We start from the raw sequence: 18,131 nt of genomic DNA, 5'->3' as shown, positions 1-18,131 counted from the left end.
CAGTGCTTTGCAAATATGAGGATGAAGGAAGACGAGTCCCCTAGGGGAAGGTCATGCGATCTGGCTGGTTGACCAGAGGCTCTGGAATAGGAGAGGACTCTGAGTAGGGAGGAATGCTTGGGGCGCTCAGCAGTGGACGGATTGAAGCCCTGGGACTGAATGATGTTGTGTGGTGGGGAAATAAAGAGAACCCAGTCCCTGGAAGCAATCCCCAGGTTCAAGGACTGTAGAGAAAGGTGTGCTGTAAAGGAAGGCAAAGAGGAGGGGCCGGCAGGTGGGAGAACTGGGAGGGAATGAGGTGTGTCTCTTGGAAGAGCTGGTGAGGGCGGGGACGTCTGTGTCCCTGAGGGCCTCTACCCCCTACCACTAATTCTGGGTTTTTAAGACCAACCCTGTGGGTGCAGATAGTAAAAAACCTCTCAAAGTCCCTCAACCTGCTCCTGGGTATGTCTGTGCTCCCTCTAAAGGTAAAGGACTACGGGGTGAGACCCTTCCGGTACGGGCCCAGAGCTCTCAGCTCCACCTCAATCCACTGGAGGGGAGAGTCAGTATTCCAGTCCCCTATTGGGAAGGACTGGCTCTGGCCCCCTTTGGCCAGCATGTGCCCCAAGCCCAGGTACCCAGACCCTCCCGCACTCTGTGAGCAAGGCCTGAGGCTCCCCAGAGCTAGTAACCAGTGAGTAGTGAATGCGCGGTCAGGTATCTAATGGCTAGGCTTCAGGACCCCTTGTTCCCGTCCCCGAAACTGGCCCTGATTCTTTCCTCCAACCAACCCAACCCAGCAGTGGCTGCTCCGGGATGGTCATAGATAGGAGGGCCTGAAAGATCTCTGGAGACCACAGATTCTGAGAAGGGGGATAGGCAAGCGGGGCTCTCCGGCGCACCCTGTTTTGGGATTTGCGTCGGAAGGAATGGGACTGGCTTTGCAAGCAGCTGCCCAATTCCCGCGAATCCCGAGCGCTAAGAACTCCCACCGCCCTAGCGTCGTCCAGGGCCCCGCCTCCCCGCAAGCTGGTGGACCCCGCGGGCCACTGGCCTGCCCCGTTACCCGAGAGGGCGGAGCGAGCCGTGGGCGCCTCCCTGGGTCCCGGAGCCTCCCGAGCGCAGTGGGTGGGGCCCAGCGGGCGGGGGAGGAGCGGGGTGACTGGGCGGCGGGCGACTGGCGGAGGGGCGGACGCCGGCGGCTGGGACAGCGGCAGCTGCGGCGCGACCAGGCCGGGCAGGGACGAGCGCACGAAGAGCGCGAGGTCCGCGCAGCCCAGCGCAGCCATGTGAGTGTCACCGCCGTTTCGGGGGACCGCGGGCCAGGCGGGGGTCGGATGCGGCGGTTCGGGTGCCTCCGCATCGGTCCCGGATCTGCTGCCCCGGCTGCGGCCCGGTCCCACGTCGCCCCATCCCCCGGACCCGGGCCGCGCGGTATCGTTCCTCCCCTCCCCCCGGGCGCGGAGGACGCCCACAAAAGCCGCCGCCTTTGGGCCTGACGCGCGCCGCGCTGCCTTCTTCCCTCCCAAGGCAAGGCCCAGGCGGCCCTTGCCCCGGGGCTCTAGGGTGGGCCGGGCCTGAGGGCGGGCCCAAGACGCCTGTCTGGGCACTGGCAAGGGCGCTCTCCGGGAGCCCCCGCTGTCCTCGCTGGGGTGCGGGGAGGGGAATGGATGAGCTGGGAATGGAGAGGGGGCGACGAGGGTTGCAGGCTAGCCTCGGAGATGAGCTAATCTTCCTGGACACATCGGCCGGCCTAAGCGGATTTGGGGCTCGGTCCGAGGTGGCCGATCCTGGCCTGTGGCCGGGCTCTTTGCCCAAGCGGCTGAAGCTGATCGCCTTGGCCGGGTGGGGGAACAGACCCTGTCCCCGGGAATGGGAGGCTGATGCATGGTCTCTGCAAGCAGCCAGGCTTGGGCACCCTGAAGAACTGTTTGGGGGAAGGAGCTGCCCACCAAGGCTAGGGATCTGGCTGTCTGCCCTCAGCACCCCCTGTCCTCCTCTCCCTGTTGAGGCCTCAGTCCAGCCAGTTCTACTGGATTGATCCTAATTCAGGTCCAGACTGGCTGGCGGAGCACCTACTGTGTGCAGTCTAAATATAACAAACATAACAATAAAGTTTCTCCTGTCACCATCTGTGGGACCTCACCCCGGGCCTGCAGCATTCAGCACCAGCACAGCTTTCTGAGGAGGGTTATGACAATCTGGCAGAGGCTGAAAAAGAGGCCCAGAGAGGTTAAGTAGTATTCTCAAGGTCACACAGCTGGTTTAGGGAGAAATGGGAACTAGACCCAGACCTCAAATCTTGCCATTGCACTACCACCTTTGTGGCACGGAAGGGGTGTGGAAAATAATTAGAAAGTGAAGTACAAAATACTCCAGTGGGACAAGGAGGCTTGGCTTAGCTTCCGCTTCCACCCACCCGTTCTGGGTCCTGTGAGGCAACAGCCAGAGATAGAGGCCTGGATTTGAGTGGGGGTGAGGAGAGCATGCAGGGGGCCAGGCTGGGTCCACCCTGGGTGGAAAGGCAGGTGAAGAGGGCGCGGCTCAGTCAACCCCTGCCTCTCACTGCAGCTAGGCTCGAGCCTCCCAACCCTTCCAGGCCCAGCCCAGGGGAAGCCACTCAGCTTCCAGCACGCTCCCAGCCAGCCTCCAGCCGGGGAATGTGACCAGCTGACCAGGGAGGGGGCCGGCAGGAAGTGAAGCCACCGGGAGTCTCTGCTTGGTTCCGGGGTGGGGGGTCCCAGGCCGCGCGCACACCCCTCCCTCCGGCTCCGGCAGCTGCGGCATGACGTCAGCAGCCGGGTTTGGTGGCAGTCGCTATGGAGACAGGGACAGGTTCAGTAGGGACCCCATTCTTGCAGCCTCCCCTTGCCCAGGCTATTTTTAGTGTCTGTTTACCTCTGTCTGGGGCAGCCCTGCTCCTGGGCGGGGCTAGATCGGGGACTCCTGGCTAGGCTGCTGGACCCTCCTGGCCTACCACTGAGCTGGGCAGTGCAGGTGGTGGGACCTCCTGTCCCACACAAGTGCACCACTTTTGGCATGTAGAGGGTTTTGGGGGCGAAGGAATCTGGGGCCATGCAGGCAGTCAGGGTTCCATTCCTTGCTGCCTGACGCTGGCTGTGCTGCTGGCCCCATAATCTTTGGGACCTGAGATCTTTCCCACGTCCAGAACAGGCTTCAGGGCTGGTATGAGGCCAGCTTCCCCCCACCAGTTAAGGTGGGCCCTCTACTTAGCTCAGAGGAGCTCAGCAATTTTTCTTTTCTCCCCTGCAGCAGGGAAGACCCTGCCCCCACCCCCCTGAAATGGTCACTCAGACGGATATTCTGATGGTCATTTTGGCAAGAGTGTGGACCAACAATTACACATTGGTGGGACTAGGGAGTTGGTAGCAGCAGAGCCCTAGTGAGAGAGAGAAAGAAAAGTGTTGGGACAGTTAGCCTACTCTGAGTCTAGTCTACCCACTCAGTCCCAAAACCCCAGGGGTCCTCACCCTACCCTATGCTCAGGGAGCAGAACTCTACTTGGTGATATAATCATAAAGTGGGGGAAGGACAAAGAAAATTGTAAATGGAGTAGGGGAGTTAGGGTGGGCACAGACTTGAAATCTACCCCTCCAACAGCCCAGGATCTGCTCTTCCTGTGTCCCGGCAGCCCAGTTCACTCAGCTCCGAACTCATACGCAGCCCCCTCCCTCATCTCTCTGGTGCGGGGCCCAGAGGGCACAGCAGTGAACCCAGCAAACAGGCCCCTGCTCCCAGAGTTCACAGTCTGGTTGGAAGACAGATGCTAAAGGAGAACTGACAACTGAACTATGTGGCCTCCAGGATCAGAGGAAGGAAGCTATGAGGCGCCTAAAAAGGAGGAACCAACCCAGGGCAGGAGGAGGAAGAACCCGTAGGGTAAAACTTGAAAAAGGAGAGGGAATTGGTAAGGCTGACAGAATGGGAAGAGGGTTTAGGAGCAATGGAGGCTGCTGCTGAAAGGCTGAAGAGCCTTGTAGGTATCAAGAGAGGATCAGGGGCACCTGGGTGGCTCAGTTTGTTGAGCGTCTGAGCTCAGGTCATGATCTCATGGTTCGTGGGTTCGAGCTCCTTGTCACGCTGCCTGCTGACAGTGTGGAGCCTGCTTGGGATTCTCTCTCTCCCTCTCTCTCTGTCCCTCCCCTGCTCATGTGCTCTCTCTCTCTCTCTCAAAAATAAGTAAATATTAAAAAAATTAACTATAGTAATAAAAAGAAAATTTTAGAAAAAAGGGAAAGGGTCACAGTAGCTGGAACAGAAAGACCATGAAAGAAGAAGGGGACTGAGTAGATCAGTGGTAGAAGGTATATGAGGGAAGGGACAGAGCCTGAAGGTTATTTGGGGTCATGTCAGAGAGCCTAGACTTTATCCCTGGAATAGGGGGTCACCCATGGATGTTTTGCAAGAGGCAAAAGAGAGGGATGTTAGCACTTAAGAGTCCTGTGGTTGGACTGCCTGGATTTGAATCCTGACTCTACCACTTACCAGCTGTGTAATCTTGGGCACATTAATAATTGTTAACAACAACAGTTAATATTTGTTTTGTGTTTACAATGTGGCAGTGTGTCCACCCGAACTTCCCTACCCCACATACAATTTTCACTTGCCCAGATGCTCCCTACAAGTGCCTAGAAAGAGAAGTATCTCATTCCATCTTCCCAGCAGCCCTGTGAGGCAGTTGTTGTTGTTGTTGTTGTTGTTGTTGTTGTTAGGTTTATTTAACAGAGGGGTATCTGAAGCCCAAAAAGGTTAAGAAATGCCTTGCCCAAGGTCACAGAGCTAGTTAGCCTCATGTTTCTCATCTGTGAGATGGGGCTAATAGGATTGACCCCATAAGGTTGTTACCAGAATTAAATGAGATGATGTTTGTTAATTAAGCACAGTGCGTGGCCTATAGAAAGCACTTGACAAATCACAGTTTTTGGCATTGTCAGATGACTGGAATTTTAAGAAGAGCAATGTTGTTATCGAATAAAGAATGGGAGGGGGGTGTGCACCAGACTGGCTCAGTCGGTAGAGCATGAGACTCTTGCTTACTTACAAAAAAAAAAAAAAAAAAAGTAGGCAATCATGTAAAATAATGCTGGATACCCATAAACAAACAAACAAACAAACAAGCAAACCAAAATAATAGATCATTGTGGATTACAGTGGAGACAGGGAGCTGATTGGGAAGCTCCACTAGGGTTCTAGCTGAGAGTTGGTGACTGTTTGGACCCAATTTCTAGCTATGGGGATGGAGGTGAGGGGACAGATTCCAGAGTGTGTGGCTGAGGGGAGAGAGGTTGACTGGGAAGAGTCAAGTTTGAGAAGGAAATTGGTGAATCCAGCTTGAGGACTTCAAATTCAGCACACCCCTAATAGCCCACTCTGCATTGTTGCTTAGCTTCTGGGGAGGCAACAAGCAGGCAGTTGGATATATAGGCCTGGTGCTCAGAAGAGCTGTTTGGGTGAGGAAGAGATAAGGAAGCTGGCAACATTTCGAGGGCATTGAGGTGTGGGAGATGTACCCAGCCCAAGAGTGAGGAGGATGAGGCCAATTCCAGGATGACGAGCAAGATGAGATCTTCTGTGGGAAAGTAGGATGTACAGCCAGAGAGATAGGTGGAAAACCGGGAGCATGTTGTTGCCTCTTGAAATTCAAGGAAAGAAAGGGCTCAAAGAAGAGAAAGAGAGCCACAAAGTGAAAAGCTTTACTGAGATCAAGCACGAGAAGGACTAAACCTTGGACACTGGATTCAGCAACAGGGAGGTCACTGGTGACCTTGTCCAGACCAGTCAGGGGAGTGGTGGGTGTGGAAGGTAGCCCAGGGTGGTAGAGGACTGCGTAGTTGTGGAGAGGAAATCAAGGTAGACATCTGTCTCTTCGAGAAATTTGATTATGAAAGGGCCAAATGGAGCGATGGATGGGGTCACTGGGAAGAGAAATGGGGTCCACAGAGGAATAATTTCTTGTTGGCATTTTTTTTTTAATTTAAAAAAAATTTTTTTTTCAACTTTTTTTTTTTTTAAGTTTTTTTTTCAACGTCTTTTATTTATTTTTGGGACAGAGAGAGACAGAGCATGAACAGGGGAGGGGCAGAGAGAGAGGGAGACACAGAATCCGAAACAGGCTCCAGGCTCCGAGCCCTCAGCCCAGGGCCTGACGCGGGGCTCGAACTCAGGGACCGCGAGATTGTGACCTGGCTGAAGTCGGACGCTTAACCGACTGCGCCACCCAGGCGCCCCTTAATTTTTTTTTTTAATGCGTATTTATGTTTGAGAGAGACAGAGACAGAGTGTGAGCAGGGGAGGGGCAGAGAGAAAGGGAGACAGAATCTGAAGCAGGCTCCAGGCTCTGAGCAAGCTGTCAGCACAGAGCCTGATGCAGCGCTCCAACTCACAAACTGCGAGATCATGACCTGAGCCGAAGTGGGACGCTTAACCGGCTGAGCCACCCAGGCGCCCCTCTTGTTGGAGTTATTAAAGCCAACTTTATATTAAAAATATCTACAGAGAGGGTGAGCGTCCAAAGTGTACAGCTCAATCCATTTTCACAAGAGAACATACACCCATCTAGGACCAGGAAATAGAACCCAGATGAGGAAATATGGAACATTACCAGCCCCCTGGAAACCCTCTTGTGTCCCCTTTCAGTAACTACTCCCAAAGGGTAACTAGTATTCTGACTTCTATCACCATAGATGAGTTTTGCCTGTTTTTGAACTTCATATCAAGGGAACCATACATAGGTCCTCTCTTGTATTGCTTCTTCTTTATGTCTGTAGGGTTCATCCATATTTTTGTATGCAGATGTATACTGTTGGTTCTTTTTGCTGTATAGCATTCCATTATCTACTGATGGGCATTTGGGTAGTTTCCAGGGTTGTTTTAGTTTTTTATGGGCGAGTGACTTGAATTTAAGGCTTGCGGAGGAAGTCTGAAACACTCATTGTCTATGAGAAGGAAGAAAGATGAGTAGGGCCACACGTGAGGATTTCCTGGGTGGGAAATGAGAACCTGGCTGAGGTTGAGAGAATTTCTCTGTGGTTCCAGCTCAGAAGCTGTGCAAAGACCTCTGGCGGCTCCTGCCATTGTGTGCAGGTATAGAGAAGGCAGGACATTGGGTCGCCCAGGGTTGTTTTCTGCCCGGTAGGAGAGAAGCACAGAGTGCTAGGCATATTAGCAGCAGGTGAGCTATGGAGTGTGGTGCCTGTGGATCTAGGCTGGGGAGAAGGATGTGCAGGGGAGAGAAGGATGTGCAGGGAAGAGAAGGTGGGAGGGAGCTGGCAGAGCGAAAGGAAGCAGAGGCCAATTGTGAGCTCTGTGCAGGATGGTGTCTGTGAAATTCCGGGCTGTATCTCCAGTGACTGGCACATGTTTGGCACAGAGTTGCCACTCAGTGAATAGTTGAATAAATGAGCTGAGGTTTCAAGAGGTCTCAGGTAGAAGACAGTGTAGGTGGGGGTGATGCAGAGAGCCTTAAGGTTGGCATCATTGTGGTTGCAATTTAGGAAAGGGGCACTCCAGAGCCGGTGGGCGGGGGGGAGGTCACTGTGGGGCATGCAGACTGGGACGGGAGCAGAAAAGTCAGTGTGGGGCGTGCAATCCACAGGAATACATAGTTGCTAGTGTAGGGTGCAGAGCACCTGGTCTTCAAGGAGAGAGAGAGGAGGATAGCACATTTCAAACTGGGGTCCTTGGGTATCTTGCATCTGATTCTATAGGGGGGTGGTGGGCTTGTTGGAAATGCTGACCCCTGGGCCCACTCCAGCCTCTTGGGGAGAAAATAAGCAGAACTGAGCAACAAGGAGCAGGAGTATTTATGGGTTGAGGGAGCACCCAGCCCTTCCAATGCCCACTGGAGTTTGGGCGTGATAGCCTCTATTCAGGCTGGAGGTGGATGAGGGGAAACTCAAGGAAAAAATACTCAGGGTGGGAAAGGGCCAACACCAAGGGGATTCAGCCATGTGAGCCGGTGGCCAGAAGGATGGGGGCCTCACCGTAGGATGCAGCTTCTACCAGAGAGGTAGCCCTGGCTGGGCACTGGGACCTGATCCTCTTCCCTAGGGCCTGAGGGTGGGGAGGATGTGCCTAGAATGAGCACCTCCTCTGTGGATGGGGTAGTCCATGGGCTATGGGACTCTGAACCCAGTTCCTTCTCTGCTTCCTCCTTGGGGCAGCAACACATAATATGAGCTTGGTCCAGTCCCACACTTTTAGCTCCTTTCTCTTCCCAGCTTCCCAGACCCCTCATGCTCAGTGCCTGACTCTGCCCTCTATTGGCACAGGCCATCCACTCGGCACCCACAGTCCTTCCTTCTACTCCCTCAGCCCCACTTTCCAGTCTGCATACTCAGAACCCCAACTCCCAGCCTTGTGTGTGCTCAGCCCTCTAATACCCCTCAACAGCCACTCTACGAGCCCCTTATTCTAACTGCATCCAATCCAGCCTCCACTCAGGGTCTTCATTCTGTTTATCCCTCCTTATTCACCGCCGAGCTCAATTCCCTTTACCCAAACTCCGAACCCCACCTGAGAAGACCCACTTCAGTCTCCTCCCCAAGGGAGCCCCCAATACCCCTCCCAGAGGCCGCTCAGTCTGAGCGGTGCCCCCCCCCCCCCCCCCCCCCCCCCCCCCCCCGTGGTCCAGCCGGTCCCGCCCATCCCGGCGGGCTGAGTCAGGCGGCAGGAACTGGGCGGGGGGCGGCGCCGGGAGGAGCTGAAGCCGGAGCCAGAGTCGCTGGGAGCAAGCGCGGAGCCCAGCTCGACCAGCACCTAGTGGCCCTGGGCCTGTGGGGACGTAGGGGTGGGAGGGCAAACGCAGGGGGTGGGGAGCTGTCCTGGATCTACCATGAGTGCCAAGAAGAGAGGTAGGACCCGGCCTGAGGCTGCGATGGCTGCGAGGCTGGCCCCAGGGGGTGCGGGATGGACTCTGGGGGACAGGGGCACGTGTTTCGCCGGATCTGGGTGGGGGTCTGCGGAGGATCCCTTCCCGCTAAGGGCGCGGATGAAGGGATCTATGACTAAGTTTCCAGGCCTGAGCCGCAGGAAAGTGGAGGAGGCAGGGCACTTCTTGGCGCTGCCCCCGACTCTGGGAATCCCCAGGCCGCTGGGCTCTGGCATCCCCGGTGGGGGCTGGAGGGAAGCAGTTTACACGGGGCGGGAGGGTCGCGGGAGCCAACCCCGGGCCTGCCGGGCCTGTTGGGCAGCTCCGCTGGGCTCAGAGCGTTCACCTCGCCAGGTGAACTCCCGCAGCCTCGCAGGGTTGGAGCGCGGGAGCTCCTGGTCACTGTTGCGGGGATAGGGGGTGAGGTCAGGGGCAGGGCTGGGGAGCCCGCCCCGCCCCCGGGTAAACAAGCGCTTCCGCACATTCTTCATGCGCCCCGCCCCTTTCCTGCCCCTTCCCAGCCAGGGGCGGGGGAGGGGGGTCCCCGCGCGACCCCCCTTCCTGCCCCGAGACAGGCGGAGCCTGCACCTCTACAGGAAGTGGGGGCCGAGCCCAGGCCACGCTGAGTCCGAGGCCGAGTCGCCCGGCCGCCCTGTCATTAGTGCTGGGGCCGGCAGGGTTGTCGGACTCCCGGCGTCAGGCGGTATCCGGCTGGACTAAGATACAGAGGCTGGGCCTCCGGAGGGGGCTTCAAAAGCCTGACTGGCGCTGGACACCCGCCCTCGCCACCCCCCAGGGAGCCCCGCGCGGACTCATTCCATGATGTCCCTGTCGGTGCGGCCGCAGCGCCGCCTGCTCAGCGCCCGGGTCAATAGGAGCCAGTCCTTCGCAGGCGTCCTCGGCAGCCAGGAGCGGGGCCCCAGGTACGCAGCAGAGCGGGGCTAATGGGGTCAAGCGAGTGTGACGGGGCTGGAGCTGGGTGTGCAGTGAGGGATTGGGGATCCTTCTCGTACCTTTCTGAGTGTGGCCTCTTCTCCAGGAGCTTCCCGGCCTTCAGTCCCCCGGGGCCCCCACGGAAGCCCCCAGCGCTCTCCCGAGTGTCCAGGATGTTTTCCGTGGCGCACCCAGCCCCTAAGGTCCCACAGCCTGAGCGGCTGGACCTGGTGTACACTGCGCTCAAGCAGGGCCTGACGTAAGGAACGCCTCCCAATGCCTTATCCCAGGACTCCTCCCTAAACCCTCATCCCCTTCCTGCTAGTAGGAACCTTCCCCAGTCTCCTATCTTCTTTCCACTGCTTGCTTGTACCCCGGGCAGCTGGAGGCTGGAAAGGTAAGCTAATTCTTGTAGTCACTCCTTTCCCCAGGGCCTATTTGGAAGTGCACCAGCAAGAACAGGAGAAACTCCAGGGACAGATTAGGGAGTCCAAGAGGAATTCCCGGCTGGTAAGTAAAGGGTTGACAAGGATGCCCTGGATTTAGCCCAGTTGTGACTAGAATACGGGATATCAGGAAAGGCTGGGCAGGTTTCTAGCCCCACCTTCCCCAGGTTTTGTACGCTTTCTGTCTGGGACCCAGTATCTGCCCATTGGAGCTTTCAGTGGGGCAGGTCAGACCCCCACAGACGTGATGACAGGAAACTATATTGTAGTAACTCTGATAGAGAGTCATGGTTCTTCTCTGGAAACAGGTCAGGGCTTCCCAGAGCAGGAAACGCTTCTGCTGGGTCTTGAAGAATAGGAGTTCCCTGGTAGAGGGAACCTCTTCCTGGGGGTTGCAGGAAAGGGATCCCAGGGAAGGGATCCCAGGGAAAGAGATGGGGGGATGCGTATGGGAGGGGTCTTGAGGACCAGACCCTATGTCACTAACATGCACCTAAGGCCAGGCATGAGGGAAGATGGGTCAGTCCATACTTTGACTGGAGTGGCTGTGGCCTGAGGTATGAGGGGGAGGAAGGCTGTGAAAGAGGAGTTAGATGGGCCTGGGTAGACATGTGCCCCTGCTGGAATACTTCCCATGCCTCCTAAGTGTCCCCTCTCATCTTCCCCTGCAGGGCTTTCTGTATGACTTGGACAAGGTAAGTGTGTAGGGAATGGTGATGGAAGAGTTTGGCTCATTGGGGAGGGTAAGGGCTTGGGGCCTCCGGCCCCTCCTGACATACCTCTCCCTCAGCAAGTCAAGTCCATTGAACGCTTCCTGCGACGGTTGGAGTTCCATGCCAGCAAGGTATATGTGCAGCATGCACATGTGTGCAGTGTGCACACGAGGCGGGTGGGAGATAGGGGGATGCTAGGTCCTGGGTGAGCAACCCCAGTAGTGAGTTTCAATTCCCCCAATATCACCCCACTCACCTGCCCAGATTGATGAGCTATATGAAGCATACTGTGTCCAGCGGCGTCTCCGGGATGGCGCCTACAACATGATCCGTGCCTACAGCACTGGGTCTCCAGGGAGCCGAGAGGCCCGGGACAGCCTGGCCGAAGCCACTCGAGGGCATCGCGAGTACACAGAGGTGAGGGATGGGTGTCCAGAAGGCAGAGGCACAGGGTATAGCAGAGCCGGTGAGAGAGGACTGGTTCTTGATCCGCTCTTGTCCCTGCCCACCCCTCCCAGAGCATGTGTCTGCTGGAGAGTGAGCTGGAAGCACAGCTGGGCGAGTTCCATCTCCGGATGAAAGGTACTAAGTGATGGGGACAGACTGGTGCTAGGGAGAGGGGATTGTGTGCCTGAGACCCCTCATCATGGCTCATCTCCTCTACTCCTAGGGCTGGCTGGCTTCGCCAGGCTGTGTGTGGGGGATCAGTATGAGGTATGAGAACGGCAAGGAAGGGCTGGAATGAGAGGGTCACAACACCAGGGGCTGCCTCATCTTGCCTGTTCACCTAGATCTGCATGAAATATGGGCGTCAACGCTGGAAACTACGGGGCCGGATTGAGGGTAGCGGAAAGCAGGTGTGGGACAGCGAGGAAACCGTCTTTCTTCCTCTGCTCACGGAATTCCTGTCTATCAAGGTGATGCGTCTGCCCAGGACCACAGGTCAAATGATCCTGTGACTCCTTGACTTGTGAACCCCTCATGACCCTAAGACCCTTACCCTGTAACTCCCAGCTGGCTTCATGGCTCGGTGAATATGTAATCCCCATGTCCTTCATAACTCTGTGATTTTCTTATGATCTTTTAATCTTGTAAATATTTGACTCCCTAAACCCTCATGAGACTGTGAGCCCCATGGCCACAGTGACCTTAGACCTCTGTAATCCATATGCTCCCAGGATGCTTCAATCCTCCATGGCCTCATCACTCAGAGAATTACAATCCCTGCAACCTTGTCATAGCCCTATGACCCTGTGACTGTCACATAACGTCTATGCATATTCAGACCTCTGATCTCCCACAACCTCATGATCCCTATACCCTTATGACCTTATGATGCATTCTTGGCTACAGGTGACAGAACTGAAGGGTCTGGCCAACCATGTGGTTGTAGGCAGTGTCTCCTGCGAGACCAAGGACCTGTTTGCTGCCCTGCCCCAAGTTGTGGCTGTGGACATCAATGACCTCGGCACCATCAAGCTCAGCCTGGAAGTCACATGGAGGTTGGTGTTGTTGAGTGGCTTGGGGACAGGACCAAGGGGCCTGTGGCACCTGCTAAAAGCCTCTTACCTCCCCAGCCCTTTCGACAAGGATGACCAGCCCTCAACTGCTTCCACTGTCAACAAGGCCTCCACAGTCACCAAGCGCTTCTCCACCTATAGCCAGAGCCCACCAGACACGCCCTCACTTCGGGAACAGGCCTTTTATGTGAGTCACAGGCCAGGCTTAGGCCCCACCATCTTCCAGGGGCTCCCTGGGGTGGTCCTGAAGCGCCCTTTCCTCTCTCCCAGAATATGCTGAGGCGGCAGGAGGAGCTGGAGAATGGGACGGCATGGTCCTTGTCATCCGAATCTTCAGACGACTCATCCAGCCCCCAGCTTTCAGGCATTGCCCGCCACTCTTCAGCTCCCAGGCCTCTGGTGCAGCAACCTGAACCTCTGCCCATTCAAGTCGCCTTCCGTAGGCCTGAGACCCCCACCTCTGCACCTGTGGATGAAGAGGGGATCATGGCCCCAGCCCTGGCCAATGGCCATGCCCCCTATAGCCGGACTCTGAGCCACATCAGTGAGGCCAGTGTGGATGCTGCCTTGGCTGAGGCTTCTGTGGAGGCTCTGGGCCTAGAATGCTTAGCTCAGGGACCTAGCCTGCCTGCACACCTAGATCCCACCCATGGGGAGCAACCTGGTCCTGTCCCTCCTGCTGTGGACCCTTGCCATTCTGCCACAAGCCTTACCCTCAGTACAATAGGCCCCACCCACATATCTACAGACCCTGCTTTGTCTGCACACCTAGATTTGGTTCACAAGATCACAGACTCTAGCTCTTCTGAACTGCCAGGCCCTACCCACACCATCAGAGGATCTACCTATAATGACATCAGCCTTACCCAAAGTGCTCCAAGCCTCACTCATACTACCACAGCTTCTACCCACAAGCCCATGGTCTCTAACCTCACCACTACAAGCCCTACTCCCAGTGCCACAGCCCCAGTCCAGACCACCACAAGTCCCACCCACAAGCCAATGCTTTGCACCCTCACTACTGAAGGTCCTACCCCCAATACTACAGGCCCAGTCCAGACCACCACAAGCCCCATCCACACTACAACAAGCCCTACCCATACCACTGCAAGCCTCACCCAAACCACTATAAGCCCCACCCACACTACTGCAAGCCCCACCCATGCCACTATAAGCCCCACCCATGCCACTACAAGCCCCACCCATGCAAGTCCAAGCCCTGCTCACAAAGCCAGGATGTCAACTCACACCACTACAAGTCCTACCCCCAAGGCTAAGGACCCAGTCCAGACCACTAGGAGCCCCACCCATCCTGTCACAAGCCCCACCCTTATAACTGTAAGCTCTTCCACTTTTCTAGACCATGCCATGCTTCCCAGCTCCTCTGCAAAGGCAGACCCTACCCTCCCAGGCACCAACACCCAGTCCTGTAGCTACCCATTTTCCACTCCTTGCACTCAGGCAGACCCCGTAGCCCCCAGCACCTCCTACCCAAGTCCTGCCTGTTCCAGTTGCGAACCCCTCACAAGTCCATCCCCAGATTCCCCAGAACCGGACCTTCAGAGTCCAAGTCCCCCTCTCTCACCCGTAGCCCCTGTGGCCCAGCATTTAGACCTTAGCCTGGCTGTGGTCACTCAGGCCCCAGTTCCAGGAGCAGCTGGAGGGGCTGGGGATAGGAGGCTGGAAGAGGCACTAGGGGCCCTAATGGCTGCCCTGGATGACTATCGTGGCCAGTTCCCTGAGCTGCAGGGCCTAGAGCAGGAGGTGACCCGGCTGGAGAGTCTGCTCATGGTAAGGAGGGCCAGGTGGGCTGCAGCAGGGAGGGCAGCAAGGCAGTGGGCAGTAGCACTGACTCCCTTCCCAACCCCAGCAGAAACAAGGCCTCACTCGCAGCCGGGCCTCCAGCCTTAGTATCACTGTGGAGCATGCCCTGGAGAGCTTCAGCTTCCTCAATGAGGATGAAGATGAAGACATCGATAGTCCTGGAGACAGGTGAGGGGGAAGAGGTGAGGGGAGTGCCAAGTGAAGGGGAAAGGCCAGAAAGGGGAACAGGTGAGGTGGAGCCAGGTAGAGCACACAAGGAGAGTGGCAAGACTGGAGGTGGCAGGAGGGGATACACTTGCTAGCAGGTGCATCTGTGTTTGACACCCCCACCCCTCACTCCATGTAGTCCTCATGTGTCCCTGATGCCTGTTTCCAACCCCATCTGTATCCCCAGTGCTTCTGACCTCCCTCCTTCTGGTCCGGGCAATGCCTGCCTCTCCTGCTGGTCCCCATCAGCTTGTGATCCTCCAGCTCCTCCTCTTTCCCTTGGACTCACCTTGGACCTACCCTACGAACAAGCCCTTTCGGTGCCTCTCCATGCACCCTGGGTCCCCCAGCACCAACCCCCTCTGTCTCAACCCAGGTTTTCCCCGAGAACCCAGCCTCTTGGCTCTCTGTCCCAGAGTGGCCTTTGCCAATTCCTGGTTAAGAGTCATGCCTGGCCTGTCCTCTCTCTGCTGCTGACCAGGTTAGGGCCCTGTGCCCTGAACCCTTTGGGCCACAACCCCTTGGAGTCCACATTACATAGACCATCCCGCCTGCAACCCTACTCCCAGCCATCCCAACTCCGGCGGCCCTGGTGGTCCCAGAAGTTGTAGCTGGAGGTGGGAAAAGACAGACGAACCCTGGAGACCCCCACTAACACCTGCTGGTCGTAGTCTCTTCCTCCTGGAAGTCCTCCGTGAACTTACCCATTGTCTGTTGTCTGTGTATCGTCTGCTCTTCCATTCTGGGGGTGGGGGGGAGACCTTAATAAAAATAAACTGTTGACCACATGGTGATGTGTGCTCCTGGGGTGGTTGACCCCCTTTTTCTCTCAGGCCCCAAAACAGCCTGGAGCCTGGGGCTGAGGACAGCCTTGACTTACCCAGTGCCCGCCCCCTCAGCACGGAGTGTCCAGCTCTGGACGCTGCCTTGGTCCAGCACCTGTACCACTGCAGCCGCCTCCTGCTGGTGAGGCTAATGGTATTCTCCACACCCTCCTTTTGTAACCCCCTACCCCAGGGAGCCCTGCACTTCAATACTGACCCTCCATGCCTCCTCTGACTTCCACTCCCCACTGCCCCAGGGCTCTAGCATTTGGCTCTTGCTGAGTGGAACACCTCCCATGGCTTCCCCCATCCTCTCCATGCATGCTGGGACTTGTAGTCCCTGGGCTCCACCCTCCCCAAGCTTCATCCTGAGATGAGGCCATCCCTATTCTCCAGAAACTGGGCACATTTGGGCCCCTGCGCTGCCAGGAGGCATGGGCCCTGGAGCGGCTGCTGAGGGAAGCCAGAGTGCTAGAGGCCGTATGTGAGCTTAGCAGACGATGGGAAGTCCCTGCCACCTCTGCCCAGGAAGGTAAGGGCTCTGTCTGCCCTGAAGCTCCTCCCTTACCTAGCCCCATCTGCACGCCTGTCTGCCCACTTGCCTGCTCTGTTGCTGATGGTTGTCTGCACCTCCTCGTAGTGGTGGAGTTCTCAGCCTCTCGGCCCAGCTTCCTCACCTTCTGGGACCAGTGCACAGAGGGACTCAGCCCCTTCATCTGCCCCGTAGAGAGAGTGCTCCTCACCTTCTGCAATCAATACAGTGCCCGTCTCTCCCTGCGCCAGCCAGGCCTAGCTGAGGCTGGTGAGTGGGCTGCCTACCTGCCCCCTCTTACCTCCTTTGTTGGATCCCTAGTGATGGGATCTCAGGAAAAGCCAGGTCAGCCTACACAGACCTGCTGAGCTGAGCAGTGGGAGGAAATAATGAAGGCTTGTTTCTTTGCATGGAAGGACCCAGAGGGGTAGGGTTTGGATGGGGGGCCCCTGGACCTGAACCTGGGATGGGAGCACTCTTCCCTCTAAGGGCCTGGCTCCACCCAAACCCTGAGGCTTGCAGCACTGCCTCCCACAGTGTGTGTCAAGTTCCTGGAGGATGCCCTGGGGCAGAAGCTGCCCAGGAGGCCCCAGACAGGCCCTGGAGAGCAGTTCACCGTCTTCCAGTTCTGGAGTTATGTCGAAGCCTTGGACAGCCCCTCTATGGAGGCCTATGTGACTGAGACCGCCGAGGAGGGTGAGCCAGAGGCCCTGATCACAAAGTGGCCTGACTCTGTGGGTGTGGATGAGAACATGAGTATACAAGACCCTACCCCACAAGGTTCCTTGCCCTGCTACCTTGTCCCAACTCTCCTTTCTTCTTTCAGTGTTACTGGTGAGGAATTTGAATTCAGATGACCAAGCTGTTGTGCTGAAGGCCCTGAGGTTGGCTCCTGAGGGGAGACTGCAAAGGGATGGGCTTCGGGCCCTCAGCTCCCTGCTTGTCCATGGCAACAACAAGGTCATGGCTGCTGTCAGCACCCAGCTCCGGAGCCTGTCACTGGGCCCCGTCTTTAGGGAAAGGGTGAGAGTCAGGCAGGCCCTTCTTGAGGAAAAGGCTTGGGGTCCCAGGCTCCCAGTGTCTGGCTAAGTCTGCCCTCCCACCCTTACCCAGGCCCTACTGTGCTTCCTGGACCAACTCGAGGATGAGGATGTACAGACAAGAGTGGCTGGTTGCCTGGCCCTGGGCTGCATCAAGGTAATGCCTGCCAACCCCTGCACTTCATGCCCCTCCCAGTTCCCCCAGCCCTGGGCTGTGGGCCTTTCCCACCTGCTCCACTGGGCCTACCTCAATGTTCCCTCCCCCGGTAGGCTCCTGAGGGCATTGAGCCCCTGGTGTACCTGTGCCAAACGGACACAGAAGCTGTGAGGGAAGCTGCTCGACAGAGCCTGCAACAGTGTGGTGAGGCTGGGGGATGGGAGATACAGGTCAAGTAGAGTTCCACAACAGTTTGGTGATGGGAGCAGGAGTGAGTGGAATCACGGATGGGAGGGCCGAGATGGGGCTAAGATCGCTCCTAACCCCATCCTTACCCATTACAGGGGAAGAGGGACAGTCTGCCCATCGACGGCTGGAGGAATCACTGGACGCCCTGCCCCGCATCTTTGGGCCTGGCAGCATGGCCAGCACAGCATTCTAAATTTCCTACCCACTGGCTTCCGGTGCCCCTTCCTCTCACTTTCAGGGCTCACCAGGCACTGGCAGGGAGGGTGAGGGCTGGCTCCAGACACCTCTCCCCCACAGATTCCTATCAATGAAAATCTAATATATTCTTCTGTTGTCCTTGGGTTGGTAGAGTCAGTGCCTGAAGTCAAGTGCCTCCCAGCCTCGGCTCAGCACACTTGCCACAAATCAGTGTCCTGCCACATCCCTTGGTTTTATATTTTATTTACAGAGTTTTACAGAAAATAAAAAAGCAAAATGCCTTTCCTACATGGCCTGGCCTGGTGCATTCCTGACCCTCTGCTCCAGCACTCTCTGGCTATGGCCCTTCCTGACCCTGGTCTATCTGCATTCCAACTGTGCTTTGGCCCTGGAAATTCAGGTGGAAGAGAGCCCAGAGACTGAAACTGGGGTTGCAAAACAGCAGAGGAAGAGGGTAGTGGGTATTGTTGAGGAGGTCCAGTCTGGATGCTTGGGGGTGCCCTGGGCCTGGAAGCTATGGGTCCAGGCTGGAGCTGAACTGTGGAGTTGGCCTAGAGAAAGCCCAAAGGTCCCAGTCCTGAGAGTGGCTCCCTAGCAGCTAGCATGAGGTGGCCTG

General features: G+C 56.6%; 1 protein-coding gene across 4 annotated transcripts; it reads left to right on the top strand.

Annotated features, from left to right (window-relative positions):
* Positions 1 to 1,151: 1,151 nt before the first annotated feature.
* On the top strand, positions 1,152 to 17,803 carry RIPOR1 (RHO family interacting cell polarization regulator 1). Of its 4 annotated transcripts, none has more exons than XM_047835873.1 (22): positions 1,152 to 1,271; positions 9,669 to 9,795; positions 9,912 to 10,064; positions 10,237 to 10,315; positions 10,923 to 10,946; positions 11,042 to 11,095; positions 11,229 to 11,381; positions 11,483 to 11,546; positions 11,635 to 11,678; positions 11,756 to 11,881; positions 12,318 to 12,466; positions 12,542 to 12,671; positions 12,755 to 14,275; positions 14,355 to 14,476; positions 15,349 to 15,481; positions 15,736 to 15,871; positions 15,980 to 16,141; positions 16,409 to 16,567; positions 16,698 to 16,894; positions 16,985 to 17,068; positions 17,182 to 17,272; positions 17,413 to 17,803. In XM_047835873.1, exons 2-22 carry the CDS (start codon positions 9,692 to 9,694, stop codon positions 17,508 to 17,510), a joined length of 3,783 nt encoding a protein of 1,260 aa, XP_047691829.1. In that variant the 5' UTR covers positions 1,152 to 1,271; positions 9,669 to 9,691; the 3' UTR covers positions 17,511 to 17,803. The 4 variants fall into 4 exon arrangements, with proteins under 4 accessions (XP_047691829.1, XP_047691828.1, XP_047691827.1 ...); XM_047835872.1 differs by lacking the exon at positions 1,152 to 1,271 and adding an exon at positions 6,402 to 8,855 and having other exon boundaries at positions 14,358 to 14,476; XM_047835871.1 differs by lacking the exon at positions 1,152 to 1,271 and adding an exon at positions 6,403 to 8,855.
* The last annotated feature ends 328 nt before the right edge of the window (positions 17,804 to 18,131 follow it).

Source organism: Prionailurus viverrinus, chromosome E2 (assembly GCF_022837055.1).
Source record: "Prionailurus viverrinus isolate Anna chromosome E2, UM_Priviv_1.0, whole genome shotgun sequence".
Classification (NCBI taxonomy): Eukaryota; Metazoa; Chordata; class Mammalia; order Carnivora; family Felidae; genus Prionailurus; species Prionailurus viverrinus.
This window is presented reverse-complemented; position numbering and strand designations above follow the sequence as displayed.

Bases quoted from the DNA above. Each gene is read 5' to 3' on its own strand.
- RIPOR1 (XM_047835871.1), top strand. The intron at 14,276-14,354 runs GTAAGGAGGGCC...TCCCAACCCCAG, and splicing joins GGCTGGAGAGTCTGCTCATG to CAGAAACAAGGCCTCACTCG. The intron at 16,142-16,408 runs GTGAGTGGGCTG...TGCCTCCCACAG, and splicing joins GCCAGGCCTAGCTGAGGCTG to TGTGTGTCAAGTTCCTGGAG.